The following is a 26,543-nucleotide window of genomic DNA, read 5'->3' on the forward strand; positions in this document are numbered from 1 at the left end:
GCCTTGTTAGCATTAAATTTATTATTCCTATTTTACCCTTGTCTTTAATTTCCTATTTTACCCTTATATTTTGGGTACCTTAGACATAAGAATTATTTTTCTTGTATTTCCTATTTTACTCTTGTATTTTGGGGTGTTTTAGTCATAGAATTTATTTTTACTTGTATTTCCTATTTTACCCTTATGTTATAGAGTGTCTTAGATTATAGGATTTCATTTTATAATTAGGATATTTTATTAAGGTTGGAAACTAGGCCTAGACGTGTTTTTTGGTGGCATTGGATTTTTTTTGGACTTGGCAAGACTTAGGCCCAAGTGAAGGGCACCTAGGTTACATGGTCTTATCAAGTACCTAGATGTTAACCAAACCCAAAGATTCTATTCTTAGCCACCAAGTAGCATTTAGAGTTAATTTAGGTTTCATTTGAAATGTATTTGGCTTGCATTACTCGGCCATGCACTCTCAAATGTAACTCTAAATGCATCCTCCCTTCTATAAATACCCTAAGTTAGTCTCCTTGTAAATACTTTGAAAATCAATATAAAGTGAGCCTTTTGTGTCTTTATATTTTCTTAGTCCCTCTTGGTCTAATTTCAGCTAAGAACCCTACCTATCTCCACCTTGAGAGAAAATTTTAGAAGTGGCCTTCATCATCCATGGAGTGAGCCAAATCCTAAAGTGCATTCTTAAGCCTTTCATCAAACACTTTTCCCTCATCTTTCATTTTTGCCCATCCATCCAAAACACGCCCCCTTGAAGAGCTTTGATCCAAGGAGTCAAGGAGTCAAGGTATCCTTCACGTTGATCATCATCCCTCCATCAATGCTAGCAAGGATTCCATTATAGCGTGTCAAGCTTTTGTTTGGGTTTAGGATGATGTTTAAAGCTTTGTAGGTGCAATTAGAAACGCATTGAGCATATATAAATCGAAAAGTTTTCTTAGAAAAGAGTGTCCATGAATCTCACGTTGCGGCTGCACTTCACCAGAACACTAATAAAAATCCTTTCAAAGGTTACGTTTTGAACCTGGAAGTCGTCAATTTGACTTTGTTGTCTTTGGCTTTGGTGGTTGATGAACAGAATGTGAAGATTGTGAGAAGCATGAGGAGCTTTGTGTTGTGATGAAACGTTGGATTGTGAAATGATGGTTGGGTTAAGTTCTTTGATGAAAATGGAAAAGTGTTGACTATATGGTGTTGGACTTTATAGAAATTAAATCTTGCGGTTGGGATGCCATCTATCTCAATAAATGCTTCAAGAAATGAAGGTAGTAGAGTACCTAAATTGAAGGAATGATCCTAGTACAGTAGTACCTTTAGCTTTTGGGCTCGGCAACATTCACAAATTTATGCCTGTGGGCTATGGTCGAAGGAGTTATTCACCCAACAACTCCATGACCTAGCATCAAATTTAATGAAGTGTGTGTCATGTAATAACTATAAGAGACTTCTCTAAATTAACGTTGTTGTTTGTATTTAAAAGAAAAATTGGATGAAACAAGAGCATGATGGCATGATGCTTAAGCACAGGAAGCATTTTGAAGTGTTCGGTAACCCGATTCATCATCATATTTATTTCTCAAATATAGCAAGTACAACGGGAGGTTGGCAAACTTTTTCCTTTATATTATGTTTCAATAATGAAGTCTTTTTTCACTGAAGATTTTATTAATTATATTAAAAGAAAGGAAAGATATTATCATATGTATATGATTTGAAGGATCAAGGTAATCAATTTACACTAGGGGCCTAAGTGGTATAGAATATGAAAGTCAATAAACTAAATATTTTTACATGAAAAGGGCATGTCTTAGGCTATAGTAGTGTAATTTTTTCTTATTTAGTTCATTAATTTTTTTTTATCTCTGGATCATTATTTTTATTTTTCTGTTGAACCTACACTTGTATATACGAGAAATTATCACTTGCATAATTGCATTTGGTGCAGCAACTTTATTGATTATGGAAGCACCGATTAGATTAAGTCCAGAGCAGTCTTAAGAATTAAAATGATTTCTAACTATTATTTGCTAGAAGTGCATGTTCATAAATCAATGTAAATTATATATAAATTTTCATAATATTTTCTCAAGTTTTTTTTTTTCTAGATCATTAGTGCAAAAATTGGATTTAAAATCGGAATTTTAAGATCAGTTACAAGCTAACCGATCTTAAAAGTGACGCAGAGACAATTTTGTAAATAACATGAACACTTTTAAGATCAGTTAAAATTTAACCGATCTTAAAAGTACTTTTAAGATCGGTTACAAAAGAACAGATCTTAAAAGTGGCACTTTTAAGATCGGTTACAAAAGAATCGATTTTAAAAGTGACACTTTTAAGATCGGTTACAAAATAACCGATCTTAAAAGTGACACTTTTAAGATCGGTTATTTCAGAACCGATTTTGTATGTAGTATACAAAATCGGTTATTAAATAATGGATTTTAAAAGTATCGTCAGAAATTTTTTATATTTCTCTCCATTCTCATTCTCTTTAATTTTTTCCTCCACTCATTTTTTTAATCTATGACGCTCTCATTTTCTAAAGTCTCCAATAAGGTAAATTTCATTGTCGTTTTTGTTTTCATTTTCGTCTTCTCATGTTCTTCTTGTGTCTCTTTTCGTTTTCTCATGCTTTTCTCGTCTCTATTTTTGTTGTAGGTTCAGTTTGGGGAAATTTTGAACCTGGAACAGCCTATTCTGCAAGGAATACGGGCCGTTCTCCAAGGAGAACAGGCCATTTTGCAAGGAGTACGGACCGTTCTGCAAGGAGTACAGGTCGTACTCCCTGGAGAACGGATCGTTCAGGTCCCGTACTAAAAATTAACTTTTGAGCCCTTTTAAAAAGACTGAAACGGCCCGTTCCGGTTTAGTTTTTTTCCACGGCCAGACTTTTAAGATCGGTTATAGAATAATCGATCTTAAAAGTTAACTTTTAAAATCGGTTGTTTAACCGATTTTAAAAGTCTAACTTTTAAAATCGACTCTTTCAAAATTGGTTACGAATCTGATTTTAAAAGTTAAAAATAACCGATTTTAAAAATCTTTTTTCCACTAGTGGATGGAGGAGAAGTCTTTAGTTGAGGAATGAAAGTGTTTGATAGACTTGCTCATGGTCATGAGTCAAATATCCTAGGATTCTCCAAAAGTACAGGTTCTACCTTCCTTTTCTTTTGTAATTTTAACTTTCATTAATTTATTTATGTTCTATTTTGTATTATGTTTGGGTAAATTGCACTTTATTCTGTGTGATTTGGCTTAAAAACACTTTTTTGTTGTGGTATAATATTATCTAATAGATTCTAAACAACAAGTGAAAATTCCACAATTTTATAAATGTGATCCATATATAGTGCCAGATTTTGCAAATTTAAGCTGAGAATGAATCATATATATATATATAGGAGGGTTCAAATGATACCGGTGTAATTTTTACTAAGTGTTACACCACTCAATAACTTGATATTAAATTTGAATTTTGAAAATCCAATCGTTAGATTGAAAGTTCATATCTCTTAGATCATATATACAAAAATTTATATTAATCCAAGATGATTTTCAAAATTCAAAATTAATATCAAGTTATTGAATAGTGTAACACTTAGTAAAAGTTATACCGGTATCGTTTGAACCCTCCTCATATATATATATATATATATATATATATATATATATATATATATATATATATATATATATATATATATATATATATATATATATATATATATATAACTAATATACTTGCTTAAAAGAAAATGAAACTTGGCCTTTTTTTTCTCAAACTGTACATAGCCTATCTTTGAAAAGGATTAAGAGAACCTATATTGTTGTGTGTACTTTAAAATGCTATGCGTTCTCTGAAGTTCACATACAGTATATATCATGAACATGTAGGAACACTTTATGTATGATCTCCACCTGAAACATTGTAGGAAAGTGTAATTATATTTCTTTTCCAAGCTAGATAATCCATACTTGTGATTGTGCCTCGTGGGTGAATGATTGGCGTAAAGTAATAAGTGTGGCGATCCATTGTATTTTCAATTTATCTATTATTCAAAGTAGTGGATTAAAATTAAGTATTGTATGAACAAGCTTCCCTTATATGTATTTTGATTTTACACATTTTTTTATATGATGATTTTACACGTCTTAAATTATTATAAATGTATTTTAATAAAATTATATTTATTAATTATCATTACATTTTCTTTTAAACTATAATAATAATATTATTTTATTATTGGGAGGATATCATATACTTAGGGGTTCAAAGTCGAAGAAAAAAATGCAGTGGTTATTTGTTAAAGTATAAGTTATTTTATTCTAGTAATGATATTTTTCTAAGGTATTTATTTTTGAATTACTATTATTATTAAAATTAATTATTATATTCTTTTTGCAATCTCATAAACAAATAAGAAACTATGAGTACAAATACTATGTAATGAAGGCAATGCATATTATTGTCAATTCACAAATAGAGTCTAGGTGGATTGAAGTAAGTTTTACAATTTTGAAAGTTTTTATTTTAAATTTTTATTTTGTCATGTTTTATGAATACTTCTAATTGTTCTAAATTTTTCTTAAAAAATATTTATAGATCGATCACCATTTTCACCAAAAGATATAAATATCATTAGGGAACAATGTGCTACATTTTTCATTGAAACACTAACTAGTTAGGACTTATACTTTATAAAATATTTATTATGTACTTATATATTGTGTATACATTTATGTATTGGATATGTTTCAAAAAAATTCTCTTTTATTTTGTACGTATTGCAAACCATTAAAATATATCAACTGCTTGGTATTAACTTATAGGTTTTGTTTAAGAATCTTCTCAAAACAAGCTGATCATGTTAAAAAAAATTCACAACTTTTAAAATCGGTCATGGTAATAGTCAACCTTAAAAATCTAATTTTTAAGATTTTCTATTAGCATGACTGATCTTAAAAGTCCAACTTTTAAAAGTTCAACTTTTAAGATTGGTTATTGCCATGACCGATCTTAAAAGTTTAGTTTTTAAGATCGACTATTGAGTTGACTGATCTTAAAAATCCAGATTTTAAGATAGACTATTAACGTGACCGATAACTTTTAAGATCAGCTAATGACCGAACTTAAAAAGTTCAACTTCTAAAATCGGTTCCTTTAAGATCGATTAAGGAACCGATCTTAAAAGTCAAAAACGACAAATCTTAAAAGTATTTTTTTCACTAGTACCCAACTTGACCCATGTTGACCATCGAGCTATCAAGCCAAATTGGCCTAATTAAAAATATACATTTTAAAAAATTAAATATATTTTTTACAATGGAAAAATAACAAAAATTATATTATATATGATTAATTGATACTATATACTATCATGAAACACATAATAGTTTTATATGTATACAATTTTTCACAAACATTAGATTTGTATTTATCCACCCCATCAACTATACCAACCTTTTCATAATAATTTCATACTTCATAGGTATTAGACTTAGTTTTCTTATCCTTTTAAGTATCTTCGTCTTAGTCATTAATAATCCTACTCTTGCTTTAATTATCAATAGTAGTAACAATATGTTCTCTCATTGTGTTAAGTGTACTTTCTATTGTATATAAATTATCCTCCATATCAAAAGTGTTATCAACATTCATGACTACAATATTCAAAATTAAATAAATTTACTCATTCAGTTCAAGGTTCCCACAATGGGTTATATAAAAGCACAAAAAGTCAACATAATTCTTAGTTCAGTTCACAAGCAACAAACACAATAAATAAAGCAAAACCAAGCAATAAAGGAACAACAAGCCAAAAATTCAGTTCATAATTCTCAGTCCACACAACACGTCTTAAAAAAATAAAATAACATACTTGGTAATCGGTAAGAGTTGGAACTAGTGGGTGATAATCACAGTTGATATGCTATCAAATTAAACTAGTTTCCATTTCAATTTTGTAATATAGGAAACCCTAGGTCAGAATCTAGAGACAAATCATTGAACATGAATTTTACAATGCGAATTAGCAAGGAGAATTTTAACAAACAGTTTGTATGCAATGCTAAAATGTATGAAAATTTTGGAAAAAATTTGAATTTCGATTGGAGAAATACCAATTCAAGAAGATAATCATTGAGGTTTTAAAGAATAATTTGAATTCCACCATTTAAAAATTAAATTGAATACAATCGCATTCTATGAAATTTCACCGAAAATGTAAATGCAATTGCAATGTGCAACTCTCTACGAAATTCAATCCGAATTGAATCCAATATGTTGTTTTAAGATGTTCACATTCAAAAAGAGAAAATGAAATTAAAATTCAAATAGAAGAAATGTTACCACAAATATTGAATCCTTGAATCGATAGAATGAATTTAGCTAAACATCTTCATCAAGATGCTACCATAATTCGTGTAGAGGTGAACACATAATAAAATTCAGACAGAGAAAAAGAAATATGAGAGGCAGAATTTAGGGGGCGGGGGAGAGAGAAATAATTTTGGGAGGTTTCTAAGAGAAGTAACTCAATTTCTAAAAGATGAAGTATATCCTCTTAAGTGTATATGTGTTACACTTATTTATACTCTACACTAATGGGCCTAATTAGAGTAATTAAAGGCTCAACCCATTAAATCAAATAATTACATCACGAAGCAAATCCTAACATTACATTCTAAAAATAAAAAGAAAATACTATGTAGGGCCACAACTTTTCAATGTAATTTGGGTCACTTAACCTCCGAATTGGCCATTTCTCCCAACAGAGAAATTGTAAAACTCCCTTTTATCTTTCCAAGGACATCAAGAACGTCAAAATCCAATATTAGAAACTTCAAATATGGCTTGTAAATGTGGGTCAAATTACAAAAAATTATAAGAATTTACAATCATCACCAACTAAAGCCACTAATACAAATCACATCTAATATATCAATTATTTACACTATTAAATACCAAATCATCTCAAATGAATGTATTGAAGTATGTGTTCCAAATGAACTGTCAAAGGGTAGTACCAACAACAAACAATAAAGTAATAGATGATGAGTCGTCAAGACATCAAGTGTGCAATGGGAGCAATGAAACTCTCACAACGTGTGACTAACCTTAACTTTAAGCTTGTAAAAATTTGTAAACAAACACAAAAGAGTGAAAAACTATTACTATTATTATATTATATTATTTTATAATATGTTACATATTTATAGATTGATGATAGTTTAGATTATTCTAGTTATTATTTTAACAGGCTAGCTCGACTTGGACTTATTTGGCTTATCAATCTTAACGAATGAAGCCAAAATGACTTAATTTTATTTAGGTCATCCTTTTTAAGGTCAACTTTGACTAAATAGTATTATTCTCTAAGTTAGAAAACATAATTGTAATGATTCTACTTTTTAAAGTTAAAAAACATTTAATAAAAATTAAAGCTGAGTTAGATAAATACAAGGAAAAGTCCAAAATTTTAACGAAAGTTACTAAACATTTTACATGAGCATTCGTGGCATGTATATCTTCTATTTGTACATTTATTATATAACCCAAATTAGCCTTTCATGCATGCATTACTTTTATACTAAAATGAAAGCTTGCATAAATCATATGATCGAGGCATGGATTATATTCATGAATCATGACATATGCATTACTTTAATACGGTTCTTCAAAATGTATGTGTGGAGAGGTCAAAGCCATACCCCACTTGTGCAGTGGGGCTCAAGAAGAACCAGAAACCTATACCCCCCACATATACCCCATTTTTGCAAAAAAAAAAAAAGAAAAAAAAAGTAAAAAAAAGTAAAAAAAACAAACAAAAGTAGTACAAAATAGATAATACGGTTCTTCTAAATGTATGTATGGAAAGGTCAAAGCCATACCCCACTTGTGCAGTGAAGCTGAAGAATAACCAGAACCCCATACCCCTACATATACCCCATTTGTGAAAAAAAATAAACAAGTAAAAAATAAACAAAATAGAAACACAACAGTACAAGGAAATCTAAAACGAAACAAAATGAATTAAAAACATAGAACCCTAAAAGATACAACCATCTCATAAGCAATAAAAAAAACAAAAGAAAAAATATTACCTTTACGCTTTTCTTTAGTGATTGATGACTTCACACTAGAGTCATTGTGCAATATTCTCTCCAATATATGCCAACAACACCACAGCGACAACAAAATATACATTGGTCTTCTATTAAAACAATACCTATCTTTGGGATCACTATGCGCAACACTGACCAACACTACAATAAAATAGACTTTTAGTGGCATTTAATATGATTTTTAGTGGCAATAAAAATTGTTACAAAATCTTTTATCGGCATTTTCACAATCCTTAATGGTCGAAAAAAGTGTATATCTTTTTGTGATATTTTTTACTTTCTAGTCGATGTGGGACTTGTAAGATGAGTACAAATAAATAATTACTTTATCTCTAGTTGATGTGGGACTTGTAAGATGAGAATTGTCTTTCTACTTATATATTCTTTTTAATTACCTTATTTCTAGTTGATGTAGGACTTTAAGATGAAGGTTGTCTTCTAATTATATATATATATATATTATTTTCTGATCAATAGTCGAACCCCTTAAGTTTAAGGATTATTGAGCTTGATAATAGTGAGTAATCTCATACTAATTTAGAATAATAAGTTATAGGTCTAACTCAATCCTACATAACAAACTTATAAGGTGAAAGTTATTATTCATTTATATACTTTTTAGTTATCTTATTTCTAGTCGATGTGGAACTAAAATTTTTCTTAATAAATAATTGTCGCTAATAGTAAATTTTGGTGTGATATAAATATATTTTTGGTGACTATTATATATTAGTCACTAATACTTTTATTAAATAATAAAACAAAGGCAATTAATTTATTGCCGGTAAATAATTGTCGGTAAAAATGAATTTTGTTGTAGTGCAAGAATCAGATGGTTAGGATTTCTTTTTAGAGGACTTCTTTCAATATTTCATCAGTGTTAGAGTCTAAGTCAAAATTTTGCTTCTGACCACTAAGGCACAATTCTACGATATGAGCTTTTAGCATTTTGGGATATTTGGCACAATTGGGACAATTAGTTGATCATGGAGTCCAAGTTTGCAAGGATTAAATGTGTATATGTGTGAAGTTTAAGTTAGTAAGTGTGATGATGTGAATTATGCTGATTAGGATAATTGTTAAATTGGGTTAACAAAGTTAGAACAATTTTGACACATTTTATTTTTAAAAATAAAGGACTAAAAGTTAACATTTTAAAATTGGAGGATAAAAAATAAACATTTATATATTTTGGAAGATGAAAAAGATGTTTAACCCTAAAATAAATGTTCTTTTCTTTCTGCATTTTGTTTAAAAATGTTTGAAGACCAATAAATCATTTGAGAGAATCAATTTTCTTTTAAATCATGTACAAGCATATTATTACTATTATAAATATAAATATAAAGTTAATTAAGTTCATTCAATCCAAAAATATTCAACCATTAACAAATAACAATAGTCAATAAAATGGAAAGGTTTACAAATCACTTACATAATTTAACATAAATTCGTATAAGCAAAGCAAAGCACAGATCGAGAGAACTTAATTTCAATATGGCAAAAATAAACTTGGAACGTAAGCAGCGCAGGATCGTAATTTGACATCTTCTTCAACGCGTATTCCATTATCTCTTTTATTATAGACCACCAAATTGTGATCTACACAGTTTTTTAGCAACATGACATCCTCATCTTCAGACATGCACAAAGGCATGCACAAAGTTTCTTTATGATAAGGTCCATAAATTTGAAGGTGTTCATAATTTATATTCAGCAACTGAGTCCAAGATTTATCAACTCCAAATTCCCTCATTAGCCAAACAACAAAATGGGTTTTCATGTAATCATGATAAAAACACAAACAATCCTTGAGAACCCCAAGATTAGGCTCAGAATCAATAGGAATGGGCATCGGCATATATTTGTATGTCTCATTCTTCATATCAAAAGAAAAAATTTTTATCTGATTCATAGTATCATCATCAGTTTTCCTGTGATGATGGGAACTCCACGGAGGAACAGTTACCAACCAGTTAATAGTGCCACTCACAAACTCTCCGATAGGTTCATCTCCCCCTATGGGACAATCATATTCAAAGAAACTAAACATCAGTTTCCAACAATTGTCACCCACGGAAAAAACTGTCACCTCTGTTTCTTGATAATTACAAGCCAAAATGAGTAACACCATGTCGAAAGAGTCCCTTCGATCATCATACCCAAATCCAAACCTTCGATAACGCAAATCGAAACAATCGAAGTTTTCATAAATTTGGTAGCGTGTCGTTTCTTCAGACATGAGCCTAGTGGCTGGGTTCCAAAATCGTGCCCAAAATTCATGAAATTTACGATATTTATAATTCAAAGTGAGCATACAAACCAACCCTTTGCAAACCATTAAGACTGAATGAGAAGATTCTACTAACTGACAACTATGATGAATAACAGATGATGGGTCCTCAAACAAGTCAGGTAAAGAGCATGATGACACAAAAGTATTGGCATCTATTAAGACGCGAGTGTTTTTGGGAGATCTTTGAAAGTGCAGTTTAATAAATGTAGGAGTAAAAATGAGGGAATTCCAAGGCTTAGAAACACACCTAAATCGCATTAGAGCTTTTACCGGAATCCATGACAAAATTTCCGCTACAACTTCCTCAGAAAATACAAGAGTAGTAGACATTTGATTTTAGTGAAGACACAAATTTGATTCTCCAAGGAGACTTATAAGAGCCTATACGAATTGGCCCGATTGCTATGTGCTTCACATTCTCTCCTTTGAAAACTAGAGGTTAAGAAATGTTAGACTTGGTCATGCAAAATAAAAACTCATGGAACTGCATATTTCTTTCTTGAAGAAAAATAGGAATATCAACATAATTAAAGGAATCTACAAAAATAGAAAAACAAAAATGAGAGGAATAGATATTTTGCGCCTATAAATAGTTGTGTTTAATATATCAAAATGATTTATTTTAAAATTATTAAATTTAGTTTATAAATTAAATTTAAACAGTTAAAAGATTATAAAAAATACTTAAATTCTTTCCTAAGAGAGAAATCTCTAAAAATGCTCTTGCACAAGAAAATATTCATATTTAATATATGTAGGTTGATTTATGTAAAAAAAAATATATATTTAATTTAGTTTTGACATTTTTTTATTGTAATTAATTAATTACTTAAAATTTAACTTAAAGTATTTAATTAATGTGTTGAATTATTTGATTGATTAAATATTTATCAATTATTTTCCCGATTATTAACAGATTAATTTGTAATAATTATTTAATATTGTAATTTTTTGGTAGATATTTAATATTTAATATAAAACACTAGTAGTGATTATTTAATATTTGTTCCCGGAAAAGTTGAAAAAAAATTTAATCTATTTGTTTATTAGTTAATTTTAGTTTAAAAAAATAATTAATTGGTTATTATAATATATTTCAAAAGTTCTTATTAAATAATGAAGTTTACAAAATTTTATATTATTATAATTTTAAAACGTTAATATTTTTACATATTATTTTTTAAAATTATATTACCTTCATTTTTTAAAATTATATTTATTATTTTTTCAAATTATATTACTTTCATTTTTTATAATATAAATTAATATTTTAAAAACATTAATATATTTACATATTATATAAATAAAATTCTAAAAAATAAATAAATCGCTAGGAAACATAGGGACATTACATTTCATATTTTTAATTAATATTTATAAAATCAATTTTTTTACTTAATACTATATGAAAATTTTATATTTTACTACTAGTAAAAAAATTTAATTATTTAATTATATTTATGTTTACAATAATATATATATATATATATTATAATTATGTTTCTTATATTAAATAATTCAATTTAAAAATTAATTCATTCTTTCTTCATTTTTTAACAATTCATGTTAGTCTTAATTAAATAAATTTAATTTTTTTAAAAAAATTTATATGCTAAATATTTAAATAAATTAATTTTATTAAAAAATTTATTAATTGAAGTTGTGGTAATCTATAGGAACTTTATTTAAATATATATTTTAAGAAAAAATTTTAGGCGTTATAAGACGTTATTATATTTAATTAATATTTAAAAATAATTTTATTATTTAGTAATTTAAAAAAAATTTAGTTTGTTGTTAAGAAAAAACTTTACTCACTTTTTTATATTTAAATTTATAAATAAATAAATAAATATATATATATATATATATCAATAATTATATTTTTATATTAAATAATTTAATAAATTTATTTTTTCTTTATTTTATAACAATATTTGATACTTTTAAAAATTATTAAATAAATTTAATTTTTTTAAAAATACTATATGTCAAAATTTAAATAAATAAATTTTTAAAAAATAATAAATAAATTGTGTTGTTACATATTGTAACGACTTTATTTATTTATTTTTTATATAAAAAAAATTATACCTTATGCAAAAATAATTAAATATTTTTTTTAAAATGTTATATACTAAAATTTAAAATAAATTTTTTATACAAAAAATAATTAATTGGTGTCGTTATAAACTATTGCGACTTCATTAATTTATTTTTTAAAAAATTTCTAGCCGAACAAAAAGTCGTTGTGTGTTGTTAGTGGCTGTAACGACTTTAGTTAAAGCGCTACCGTTTGTGACTTTTATAATATGGTTTTCATGGCTTCTAAAAAAAATACACGTGGCACTAGGGTCGCTATGGCCCATAATGACACTGTAATAAATTGCCACAAAGGTGTAAATAGTTTCAAAACAGCCTCATTTACGTAATTAATTTTAAAAAATACCCTATAATATGGTCGATCAGTCCTCAACACAAGCATATGAAATAAATGAATGGGAGGCCCCTGAGTCAAATAATATCATCACATCCTTACCAGTAGCTTTACCCTTCCCCTTCGTTAGATCAGATGATGTGGAAGCTTTAACTCTGGTCAAGGCAAACACCCTTCCAACTGCAATAGGTTTATCACCTCTCGGAGCATCGCTGGGCTGTCTGGCACCTGTAGGACAACTAGTCGACACATGGACCATCTGGTCACACCTGAAACACTTGCTCTCGGTATAAGGGCAATCACGAATGAAGTGAGGTCCACCACATTTTTAATCTGAGACTGACAATTCCACTCCAAACCACACCTCTAGCTGTGTTAGTAGGCTCCCTCCTAACAGGACCCCTTGGTTGTGACTAGGGCCTATCATAAGGTTTCCTCTAACCTCCACCTCTCCTGGACCCAATTGGTCCCTCAGTAGTCTTCGTCACCCAGTTATCACCTTCCAACCGCTCAACAACTTTCACCTTCTCCACCAAGGCTAGAAACTCAGTGATGGTCATAAGCACCACCACCCTCTTCAACTCATGCTTCAAACCTTCAACAAACTTCCTACACTTCTAGGCTTCAGAGATAGCCTATGAATAAAAATGAGCCAAGTGCTCAAATCTCATTGCATAATTAGAAACTGTCAAGCTCCCTTGATGAAACCTCATAAACTTTGCCTCCTTGGCATGTCGCACACTCTCCGGGAAATACTTCTCAAGGAACACCTTCTTGAAGCATTCCTAATCAACAACCACTCCTCTAGCCAACAACATTTGATGAATGCCCCTCCACCAATACTTAGCTTCCCCAATAAAGCATATAAATGGCATAAGCCAACTTCCTCTCCTGATGACATCCCAACACTATAAATATTTTCTCCATCTCACAGATCCAGTGATCAGCTATCTCTGGATCTGCATCACCCTTAAATTGTGGAAGATGACACTTGCGGAACTCAGTCAAGTCCTGACTTTCCTGTGACCCAACTAGTCTTGCTACACCAGCTGCAGCTCTCTCAACATTCATCATAACAAAGTAGGCATTCTATTGTTGCATAGCCATGACCATTATCTCCATGGCATGGGCTATCGACTCATTTGCTCTAGGCATCTTCTACAAAAATAACAACTCATTCAACACAATACATTACAACTACTCAACACAAATCAGCACAACATTCAACACAATACAGAGTTCAACAAAATAGAAGCCTGAAAGGGACTACCCCCATAAAGTGTCCATTAGGCTAAACCTGTTTTGATACCATAGAAGTATAATGACCTGTCTTGGTTGTCACACTACGGAACAACAACTGAAACTACGATAATATATACCAAATAGTATATCAAGAGAATATATATATATATATATATATATATATATATATATGTCTGTATAAGAAAATATATACATCAATCCAACCATAAAGGCTCAACAGGCCAAATAAATATATATAATGTTGACAAAATGCTACTCGAAGGTAGCCTACACAAAAAAAGATCATCTACTCCAGCTTCTACCGCCGAGTGGCCTCCAAACAACTCACAACAACCAACCGCTTCCCTACTCTCATACATAGTATAATCATCGCAGTCCAACACATGAAAACACACAACTCAACCACAACTTCACAACACAACAACATATTTACAACTCATATCAACACAAAATCAACTCATCAACAACTTATGTGTCGTCAGGCATTACAACTTGGAGATCTCCTACAACATATAGGTGAGCAGTCTAAGTGGCTAGGTCCTACCGAACCTTTTTGGGCTTGCTAGGTAAACAACAAATTTGGATAAAAATCCATAACATGATAACGGTTTCTTAAACTTTACCACTTAAACAAGGAAATATAGTACTATGTTAGGATAGGACAGCTGGGTTTAGGCCTACCACGACATTAGCTAGCTTAACTAAGCCACCTATGGGATTAGCCTACGGACTATCCTCCAAATACTACAACCCTTCGATACTCGGTTAGGAACTAAGTTTCCAACTTCGTACTTTACTCGAATTGGTCGCTTGTAATCGGTATAGCTCAACCTAGCCCCTATACTGTGGTCGCTTCATATATGTGTACCTCGACCTTGCCCACACACGGGATCAACTAAGTCCTAGAGGAGAACAACACATCATCCACTCCAAGGGACAACTTCCCAAGGAGGGTTTTCAACAAATTGGGCTCTCAAAGCACCACAACTATCTCAATCCACATAATGGGATAAGAAACTTCCAAAACATCTCAACAACTCAAAATAACAACACAACGTCTCATTATATTTTCAGCACAACAACAACTCAGTTAACACACAACTTTTCAACTCATATCATCTCTACTTAGCTACTCAACTACACAATTAGTTTACAACATTATGCTAAACATGCATCTCAATGACATATCAACATTATTCATATAATATCTCGATATTATTACACAAATATAAACATAGTTTTCTCATCATACTACAACAATCATCATTATTCAACATTTTATCAAACATGCTCATGCTTGATGTAAGTCAGTTCGTGCCTGGCCTAAACCCAACCCGAGAACTCTAAGACTCTCCCACACCCGACGTAGAATTATCACATCAGGCATCCTTGAAGGTAGAGACTCGTAGGAGTTTCCACGCTTGGCGCACCCACCTTGTGCCCGATGCCATACCAGTAACATGTCATACAAGACCACTATCTAATATCACGCTTGGCATGGCTTTCCTCACGCCTAGTGTGACTCATCTAGAGACTTCCATTTCAAATCGTGCTTGGAGCAGCTAATCTCGTGCCCAACGTGATTAGGCAATGGTTGCCCTTGATGAATGCACGTTTGGTGCCAAAAACATGCGCCTAGTACAAATTCAAACAGCAGCCTCCAAAAACTTCAAAAATTCTACCAAACCCTGAAAATCAGGAGATCCAACCACATGCAAATCCATGAAAGAAATACATGGACTTCATACTATTAAAAAACAAACTCAGATTCAACATGCACCCATTCGATGCATCAAAATCACCAAAAACCTCATTTTTTCCAAAACCCCAAAAAAATGAGAAGTTTTTCCATTCAACCATTGATTCTCAAGATTCATGCACCAATTGAGTTCCCAAACTTACATACAACCAATCAACCTATATTTTAGCTTCCCTCATCAGAAAATTGGCTCAAAACAGCCAAGAAGAGGAGGAAGAAGAAGATTTCCCCCGAAGCTCAGCCTGGGCACTCCAATCCTCCAAAACAAGGTCCCTAACCTAAATTTCAAGAAAACACAGAAGAAATTAGTGATCTAGAGGAGAAAAAAAATCAAATAGAGAAATTTGGGAGACAAAGGAGCTTACGGACCCAAAATCCTTCTCTCTAAAACTTCTCTCTAGAATTCCTTTGAGAATGAGCTTATGAGGCTCTGTTATCAGAAAAAACCTTATATACTCTTCTTTCTAACATCCACTAAACCCTGAACCAACTTACTATATTATAATTAAAATTTATCTTACTTTTTTATTTCCTACATTTATCCAATTCTCATGTCTTATATTTTATAAACCGTCATACAGATTTAAGATACATAAAAAATTAAATTTTAATTTATAATAATTTGATAAAGTAATATTTTATATTATGTGAGTGGTATATACCATCAATTTTTTAAGCACTAAACTTATGGAATAAATTTTCATGATACTAAATGCTAATTTAATATAATGATGGATTGACGTAGTAATTAAATATTTAGTACTCATACATAAAGAATAATCTATTTAACAAAAAATTTCATATTTAATTTATGCTGTGTACAAAAAATTTTCAGGTCAAGAATAATCATAGTACAAACAAAAGCAGTCTCTATCTCAATAGTTGATAGAATTGTGACAAGAAAAAAAATAGTGTTTCTTTTTATAAGTATGCCAAAATGATCTGTTTATTAAAATATGATAGTCAACATAATTTCATAAATCATTATTAACGAATGATTAAAACAAAAATAAAATATTATACATTATATAAATCCGTACATCAGCATGAGTGCGAAATGTACTTGTCTTTAATTTCTTGACATTTTCATCTCAAGCAACATCTTGTTTTGCTTAACATATTTTCCATCTAGTGCGATCAGGTCTTTCTTCTTCCAACCTGTAAACATTTATTTATTTATTGGGACCCATAATCTGCGAACAATATTAATTGATCATGTGATCATGGATGCCCATGAAAGATTAAGGTGACAGGTGAGGTGAGACTGCAACCCAACACCATTTGAGGACAATGTCCATCGAAGAGACCCATATGCTATAACTATGGGGTGTCCACAACGTCGCACCATAACCCTAGTTTTCCTAAACAAGATAAATTAATCAAAACGCAGGAGGAATTAAATCACGGTATTGCATCCCTTGCTCCTTGGTGGTTGGGAGAAAATTCATGTTCCTAAACCCTAAACATGCAAACCTATTTATAATATAATAAATATATCCTACTATGACTCATTTAACTTTTTTTAATCATATTAATCGTGCGAAATAGTAACATTTTTTTCGATAACAAATTTCTACGAAAATATTTATCTGATAATTATTAATAGAGTTTTTCGTATTAATAAATTTTTTTATATACAACACTCAAACTCAAAATATATGGTGCATAAGAAACTCAATTCTACTTGTATCAACGACGTTGTTTACAACAATCGATTTCTTTATAAGAATATAAGTGTAATGTATTGGATTTTAGTGCAATTAATGTTTTTTAAACTATTAACAGAAGCTGCAGGTGTAAGGAGATAAAAAAAAAAGTGTTATAAAGGGGAATTCGAACCTAATTAAGAGGAGTTATAGATTAGAAAAACTGTTAGTTGCACGTCAAAATGAGATAATTATAGAAAAAATATTTTTATTATTTTATGGTGCATGTATAAAATTTAAGTAAAATATAAATAATTATGATTTTAATTTTTATAATTCTATGTAAAGCAGAAGTTAATTTTTTATTAAATAATAAAATATATATATTTTAAAAAGCTAGCTATAATTTTACTTTTTATTTAAAAAATAATCCTTTAAAATGTTTGGAAATACATAATACTATATTGGTTGAAATGAAATTAGGTTCAGATATCCCATGATAGGTATCATTCTTTCGAAGAGATGGATCTTAGAATAGTGAATTTAAACCTAATTCAACCCTACAAAATCGGCTTGTAAGGTGAGGGTTGTTTTCCACTTATATACTATTCAATTGCCTAATCTCTAGTCGATGTGAGACTTGAATTTTTCCCAATAATCGATCATCAACAATTTTTTTTTTTAAATATCTCACATCTGTAACGAAAATAAAATAAGTAAATAATAATAATAATTTCTTTTGAAAAATTATACAAAGACACTAAAAAATCTTAATTAAATGTTAAAAGATGCTCATGAAAAATAGAAGAAAAAATGAGCTTTTGAAGAAATAATTTTTTTAACTTCAAATAGAGTTTTTCTTCACAACAATTACTTTTTTTTATAATGTACGTCATTTTGTTTATATTTAAAAATTTTCTTTTATGCTCTAACTTTTCTTTTAAATATTTTTTATTAAATTAATTTGTTATTGAGTTTAATTAGATCTGTTGGGTTTAAAAAGATTTAATTAAATTTTATGATTTTAAATTTTACAACTAAATCCAAATTTATACTTTTGTTACAATACTCACCCATTCCTTTTTACCTGTCGATTTTTTTTAGTAAAAAATTATTTTTATTTTTAAATTTCCTTTTTATTGTTGGTGTTTTAGTAAAATAAAATATTTATATTAGAATTTATTTTTTGTTTTCGATAAATAATAGTTAATGAGTTATGATACCTGTGAGAATTTGATGAACTCACTTCTTCTATGTCACTCCTCACAACACCTAGACTACCTTATAATTCCAATATTTTATATTCATATGTATACACAAATATTAATTCACTCAAAAATTTCAAAGTAAGATTGACCATAAGATGACACTAACTATTGAAAATCAACAGTAAATATCAATTTTAACAGTTGTTATGTGTGATTTTGAAAGGGACACAGAATTGTGGTTGAAACAATTTTTTCTTTTCAAAATTAATCTTTTTCTTTTACAATAAAAAAAATTATATAACAAGGTTTGGATTTAAAACATTGTGATAGCTAGTACTCTAATTTTATACTATATATATTAAGCCGACCCAATAACTGTTTGCAAAACTAATCTTAAGCTTCAGTATTTTCAATTTTGGTAATTGCCCCAATGTTAGTGTGAAAATTTTGAGTAATTAAAATATAATGATGCTAACATAATTAAAAGGTCGACGCCAAATTAGATACCTAGAGTTAGTCAAGTCGGTCAAGCCGATGAAAGTTTTATAATTCTTTTTCAAATTAATTTTTATTATTTATTCTATATTTTACAAAACCTAGATATTAAAATAGAATTATAAAAACATAAAAGAGACATAATATAAATTATACTATAAAAATCATCATATTAAACTACCTTCATATTTGTAATATACTATTAATCAAAATAAACGAGAAAAAAATATAATAAAACAATAGAACAAAAATATTTCAATTAAGTCTCATTATCATTTACTAGTACAAAATATAGAATCTACGTCAGCGTTTTCTCGTCGGACATAAAAATATCCAACATAAAAAAGATGCGGTGACAATTTTGAAAATAAAATATACTTTTTTACGTCGAACTACACTGGGGCCAACGTAAATTTCAAAATTTAGGTCTAATGTGGTTGATATCCAACGTAGATTTTGAAATTTACGTCGGCCTCAATGTAGTCCGACGTAAAAAAGCTTTCTATTTCCCCTCCAGCACCTTCGTCTTCTTCGCGCGTGCAAGGTTTACACAACAGAGGAAGCTTTTTATTCATGGTGCGATTTTCGGCGAGGGTTTGTCGACTATGTGTGGGCGTTTCCGGTCACTGTGCTTTCCGACAAACGGCTTCTCGACATCTGTGGGTCTTTCTGACCGATTGAATTGAACATTTTCTGGGTTTTGGACGATTTGAGGTTAGTATATATGTGAATTGAGTTTAGGGTTTCTTCCTTCCATTGTGTATGAATCGTACTGGGCCGAGAGAGTTTAAGTTTAAGAATTGTTTTGTTGTTGCTCCCATTGGAGAGCTTGCATGAACTTGTTTAATAAGAACTCTCTACCATTGTTCTGTTGGATTTCTCGTTGGTGAGTTGTGCTTTTTACATTTTCTCTGGACTCTCTGATTTATACCTTGTATTTTTAATTGGTGTATTGCACTGGTATATACCTTGTATTTTTAATTGGTGTCTCGCACAATTTCATAGTTTTCTTGATCTATGAAATTTGATTTTGTGTACAAACAAAATGTTGAGCACTCTATAGCATTGGATTCTATGTATAAACGAATGATGAATGTTGTTTCTGTTGGTGTTGCTGGCATTATTATCATTTGTGAATTTCAATTAGGCTAAGGAAGTTGATGAAACCTCTAACCAGACCCTTGTTAATGTTCTAAGAGTAAGTTGGCATAATATTTTTAAAAATACTTGTAGAAAAGAAAAATATGAAGAAGAAATCCAAAAATTAAAATTAATTTATAATGTATAAATTAATATTAGTTTATGTAAAAATTTATTTAATTTTATTTTAATTACTTCATTTATTTATAAATATTTATGGAGAAATTTATTTAAACAAATATAAAGGATAAGCTCACTAGTTGATCATCTTTGTGGCAAATTTACCTTCAACTTATCAATCTAATTCAGATTGTGACGTTACTCTCTTTGTTAATTATTGTGATAGTTATCTTCAATTATTGATAATATATATTCTTAATTGTTTTATATGTTAAAAATACTTATGATTTTTTTTAATTATTTTTATGTATAGTGATAATAGAGGAGGTGAGAAGTGGAGATTTTCTTGCTAGCTTTGTTGTGATCTTTGTATTTACAGTTACTTATATATCCTAGGTTTTCTTTTAATTTTTACAATAAAATATTTCTTAAGTAATTCAATTCAATTGCTTTTTAATTTACCTATTTAGTATCATAATTATATATAATAACTATAAATGCAAGTGTATGTGAATCAATAACTTGGACTATTGTCCTTTTTATTACTATATCAATTGATATATTTGTGAAATGTATATATTATTAGGTCTCTCCTCTCAACTATATTTTTTCCATCATTTAAATATGAAATCTTATATAAAAGGACCGAGTCTAGTGTACCTTTCAAACCAACAACCTATTATTGATTATTAAATGCACATTATTTCGTGGTTGAGATAAAAGACTTAGCTAAAGATGAAACTAGATTCCTTAATGAAAATTATGTATGAGTAAAGTTAATAGATTCGACTTAAGTTTGAATCTATTTACTTTACTTAACTAATTCTTGTCAAAAAAAATTGATTCCATTCGTAGTTAATTCTTTTCTTCTAATCATATATTTTTTTATTTATAAAATTTGAATTCAATTACACTTTATCATTAAAGTCTTAGAATAGTGGATTTAAGTCTAACTCAACCCTACAAAATCAGTTTGTAAGGTGATGTGGGACTTGAGTTTTTCTCAATACACTCCCTTACGTCCAACACTATTAGGCTTGGTACGTGGATAAATGGCTAGTGGGCCTTTTTTAATAATCTAGGATTGACAGGACTTGAATTTTTCTCAATACACCCCCATGCTCATGGTGCATGTATTAATGGTGGGTAACCCATTTAAAGTGGATCTAAATGGCTCTGATACCATCTTAGAATAGTAGATTTAAGCTTAACTCAACCCTACAAAATTAGTTTGTAAGGCGATGGTTGTTTTCCACTTATATACTATTGAATTGTCTAATTTCTAGTCAATGTGAGACGAATTTTTCCCAATACACCCCATCTCGTCCAGAAATATTGGGCTTGGTACGTAGATAAATGGTGAGTGGGCCTTTTTAATGATCTAGGATTGGCGGAACTTGAGTTTTTCTCAATACATCCCTTCATGCCTATAGTGTATGTATCAATGGTGGGTGACCCATTTCTTTTTAAGAATATAGGATAGCTCTAATATCATCTTAATAAAATAGTGAATTTAAACCTAACTCAAACCTACAAAACTGGCTTGTAAGGTGAGAGTTATTTTCCACTTATATACTATTTAATAGTTTAATCTCTAGTCTATGTGGGACTTGAATTTCTTCCAATACACCCTCTCATGTCCAACACTATTGGGTTTGATATATAGATAAATAAATAGCAGGTAGTCCATTTTTAATGATCTAGGATAAAGACCAAATTAAATGCACATTATTTCATGATATGCTTAATGTCTATTACAACATTCATATCTCTTTCCTTATAAATTGAAATTCTTCTATAAAATTTTCTGTTTGTTATGTAAACCTTTAAAAGGTTAGAATAGCATGACCTTCCACATACAAACATTTTTCTAATACACACACGATTCATTCTTTTTGTAAAATAAATTAAATAAAGACAGGAAAAAGAACCACTTAATTTTATTCAGATTTCTTAATCCAAATTAAATGCAAAATAGTACACCATTAAATTCAAAAAAAAAAAAAAAAAACCAAGTCCTTACATATTTCCCACTCCCAATGCATTTTATTGTACATGCATGTTGAATACACATCTCTTAACACAAACTAAAGGATAAATTATTAAATAGATTGAAATTTTATTTTATATATGGTCTATTAATCTTTACATGTAGTCAAATTTTTTTAATCTATAAGCAAAAATTAACAAAATTCGATTACTTGTCACGTAAAGATTAATCAGAACCATATACACATGCATCACAGAACCACTTCCATCAAATTGATTCTCTTTTTGTTATCCTAACTTTCAAACCATCTTTCATGAGAAGGACAATTGAATGGCTTGGAGCAGCAACATGACCTTCCACCACTTGGAAACGATACTTGAGTAAAATAGCAGCAGCTACCATCTTCATTTGAACAAAGGCCAAGTCCTTTCCCAAGCATGTTCTTGGTCCCGCATTAAAAGCAATGAATTTGTAAGATGGTGCATAAACAACCTCTCCTCTATATATCCATCTTTCTGGCTTAAACTCCAAGCAATCTTTTCCCCATATCTCTTCAAACCTCCCCATTGCATACAAAGAAAACAATACCATCGTATTTGGATTCACATGGTGACCACTAGGAAGTGTGTCAGCCTTAATTGCTTGCTTGCGTTCAATAGGTATGGGAGGGAAAAGTCTTAGGGCTTCACACAAAGCACCATGAAGATAAACTAGCTTTTTCACCTCCTCCATGCCTAAAACCCCCTCATTGTCATAAAAGTTATCTTTGATCTCTTCAAGAATCTTTGCTTCCACTAAAGGGTGTTTAGTAACAAGCCAGAAGAACCACGTGAGAGCTGAAGTCATGGTTTCTCTCCCCGCTACAAAGAAGTTAAACGCAGCATCCCTTAGAAACTTGTCACTATGCACACGTTTTTCTCCTTTTTCCGCTGTGATTAAAGCTGTTAGCAAGTCAAATGGAGCTTCATCTATTTCTTCTTTGCTACACTTGCTTAATTTTTCTCGCTTGGACGTTATGCATGAATATATGAACTCATCAAACGTTTTGATTGCTTCAGTCATCTTCTTCTCTTGACCTATTTGGAGCCATTTCTGAAACTTCCAAACACTCATTGGCACTGTGTGTCTGTAGAATATGGACTCTTCTGACTCATTGAAAGCCCTTTCAATTGCAACTTCGGGGAAGTCGATGGAAAGACACATAGGATCACACCCTACAACTGTGGAGCATATGTTGTCGAATGTGAACCTATTGAACACGTCTTGAAGATCCACCACCTTCCCTTGTTGTTGCAGATGGTCAAGTATTGGAAGCAAGCATGCGTGAACCTTGTTTTGAACGGTTTGGTCGACAAACGCTTCGAACCTCCTTTGTTTGACCAAGGAATGAAGGAGGGTTCTAACGTACTTCCATGTTTCTGAATCGGCAGTGACAACACCATCTCCGAAGGGTTCGAAAATCTCACGAAACTCGGGTCCCTTCATGTAGTTATCGAAGCACTTGCACAACATGTGTTGCACGTTGAGGGAGTCACAAGTGACCAAATAGTTCATTTTGGTGAACCATGGTCCTTTGAACTCACCAGAGCCACCATGTTTTGTGAGAATATCAGTGAAAAAATCATGGATCCGCCACAAGTTGAAGAGAACGGGTGGTAACATGCCAAGGATAGGGTAGTCACTCAAGAGGGGGTGTTTGCAGCTTCTTCTACGGTTGAAGAAGTATAATAAGGAGAAGAAGAATATGGCTGCGTAGAGAAGCAAAGCCATGTCGAAAATTATCAAAAGTGTTTCTCCTTTTGAGTTTTGAGAGGGTTCTTAATGTGGATATATGGCTTGACATTTTTCTGTGAGATATCGTCACTTTATATAGAGAAATAAACGACATGCTATGAGACATGATTAATGATCACTATTACTATAAACATAATTCTAACACATTCATCTCCATAGTCTTTTTAATCAGTTAAAATTTATTAAAAATCATAAAATTAAGAGAATAAAAATTAAATACATTATGAAATCCACCAACCCTTATATTTTCTATTAAATTTTATCAAATTAGAAAAAGAAGTATTCAAAAATATATTTAAGATAGTGAAAGGTACTGCAGAAAGAAGAAAGTGGCAGCAGAGAATAACAGAAAGGAGAGAGAAATCTTCAGAGAGAAAGTAAAATACTTTTCTATTTCTTTTGTGCCTTTTACCCATACAAACGTGAGCTATATAGTCCAATTGGTAACCACCACACAAACTAATTATAAGCAATTAATAAAAAAGGAATATTACAACCATTCCCTTCTAACAGAATTGCCCTTTCTACGGGAGGAGGGACACGTGACAACATAATCCTTCAGGTGCTGGGGTTGTTGACGAGACCTCTTGGAGCTACCCTCTGGTGCAGCCATGACAGTAGGGGCATGAGGCAATTCAGTATGGGCCTTTGTTGGGCTATGAGTATCTACCAATGGAAAGGACCTTGAGTCCCTTACATCCCCTCCGGGTTCGAGAAACACCTCGTCCTCGAGGTGGAATTGCTGCTGGAGTTGGTTCCAAGGCTCCCAAGTGGCTTCCTCGAGAGGAAGACCTTGCCAATGGACTAAGACATGCACCTGTGGGGGATTGGAGGACGTGTCCATTTTCCAATTGAGGATGGCACCGGGCTCTAAAATAGGGTGGTTATCCTCAATAACCGGAGGAAGGGTAAGAGGGGCAGAAGTAACGGGCCCCTTGTGAGGCTTGAGCAAACTAACATGGAATATATTATGTATTCTGGCAGAGGAAGGGAGCTCAAGCTCATAAGCCACTGTGCCAATTTTCTGTGTGACTTTGAATGGCCCAAAGAAACGCTTCATCAGTTTGGCGGAATGTGTCCCCGAAACAGAGGATTGCCTGCGAGGGCGTAAGCGCACATACACCAAGTCGCCAACCTCAAAATTCAATTCCCTGCGGGATTGGTCAGCAAACTTCTTCATGGAGTCTTGTGCCTTCCGCAAGTTAGACTCGAGTTTGCTCAGAATGTCATTTCTAGTAGAGAGCTCTGACTGAACTGCTGCATTTGCTGAATCCGCGGGGACAATTGGTGGCAAGAGTGGAGGTTTGTGACCATATAACACCTCAAAGGGAGAAAATCCAGTGGAGGCATTGACTGAGGTATTGAAGCTCCATTCAGCCCAAGAGAGAAACTTGCCCCAAAGTGATGGCTTGTGGTGGACAAAACATCTAAGGTACTGCTGCAATGTTTTGTTGGTCACCTCGGTTTGTCCGTCTGTTTGCGGATGGTACGCAGTTGACATTCGCAATTTGGTGTCGCTGAGCCTGAAAAGGTCTCGCCAAAACTGACTGAGGAAAATGGGGTCACGATCAGAGATAAGGCTACGAGGTAGACCATGGTGTTTGCAAACAATGTCAACGAATAACTGAGCCACACTCATCGTAGAGAATGACTTCGGAAGCATCCCGAAGTGGGCGGCCTTAGAAAACCGGTCAACAACTACCAGTATAGTGGTGAAGCCTTTGAAAGGGGGGAGGCCCACGATGAAGTCAAGGGACAGATCCTCCCAGCAACGCGAAGGAGGTGAAATAGGATGCAACAACCCCGGAGTACGCTGCGTTGGTATCTTAGTCTGTTGGCAAATGGCACATTGTTCCACAAACCCTTGGACATCTTTCCTCATGCTGGGACAATGGAAGTTAGCAGCAAGCTTGCTAAGCGTGCGGGAGACGCCTGTATGACCAGCCATGGGGGTCGAATGGAATTCTTGTAAGAGTAAGGGAATGAAAGTACAGGATGAGGGTAACCATGTCTTCCCCTTATATAAAATTAAGTCATCGCGCAGCGAGAAAAGAGGGAAAGCATCAGGGGAGGCAGTTATTTTGTCACGCAATGCTGTGAAGTCAGAGTTAGAGTGCAAGGAAGACTTTAGATCGATCAAAAAGTCTGGATGAGACACTGATAGCACCAGAAAAGAACCCTGATCAGATACAGGCGCACCATCCACGCGTGATAAGGCATCAGCAGCATTGTTAGACTTCCCCGGTTTATACTGAATCTCAAAAT

At 31.5% G+C, this 26,543-nt stretch overlaps 2 protein-coding genes across 2 annotated transcripts; both read right to left on the bottom strand.

Moving 5' to 3' along the window:
* Nucleotides 1–9,622: 9,622 nt before the first annotated feature.
* On the bottom strand, nt 9,623–10,756 carry LOC109818136 (F-box/kelch-repeat protein At3g23880). The gene has a single exon (XM_020383541.3). It carries the CDS (start codon nt 10,754–10,756, stop codon nt 9,623–9,625), a length of 1,134 nt encoding a protein of 377 aa, XP_020239130.2.
* Nucleotides 10,757–22,414: 11,658 nt separating this feature from the next.
* On the bottom strand, nt 22,415–24,290 carry LOC109817257 (alkane hydroxylase MAH1). The gene has a single exon (XM_020382474.2). It carries the CDS (start codon nt 24,252–24,254, stop codon nt 22,752–22,754), a length of 1,503 nt encoding a protein of 500 aa, XP_020238063.2. The 5' UTR covers nt 24,255–24,290; the 3' UTR covers nt 22,415–22,751.
* Nucleotides 24,291–26,543: the final 2,253 nt, after the last annotated feature.

This window comes from Cajanus cajan, chromosome 2 (genome assembly GCF_000230855.2).
Source record: "Cajanus cajan strain Asha chromosome 2, NIPB_CcT2T_4, whole genome shotgun sequence".
Taxonomy (NCBI): domain Eukaryota; kingdom Viridiplantae; phylum Streptophyta; class Magnoliopsida; order Fabales; family Fabaceae; genus Cajanus; species Cajanus cajan.

Excerpts from the sequence above, each read along its gene's own strand:
- LOC109818136 (XM_020383541.3), bottom strand. The coding sequence starts at position 10,756 with ATGTCTACTACTCTTGTATTTTCTGAGGAAGTTGTAGCGGAAATTTTG.
- LOC109817257 (XM_020382474.2), bottom strand. The coding sequence starts at position 24,254 with ATGGCTTTGCTTCTCTACGCAGCCATATTCTTCTTCTCCTTATTATAC.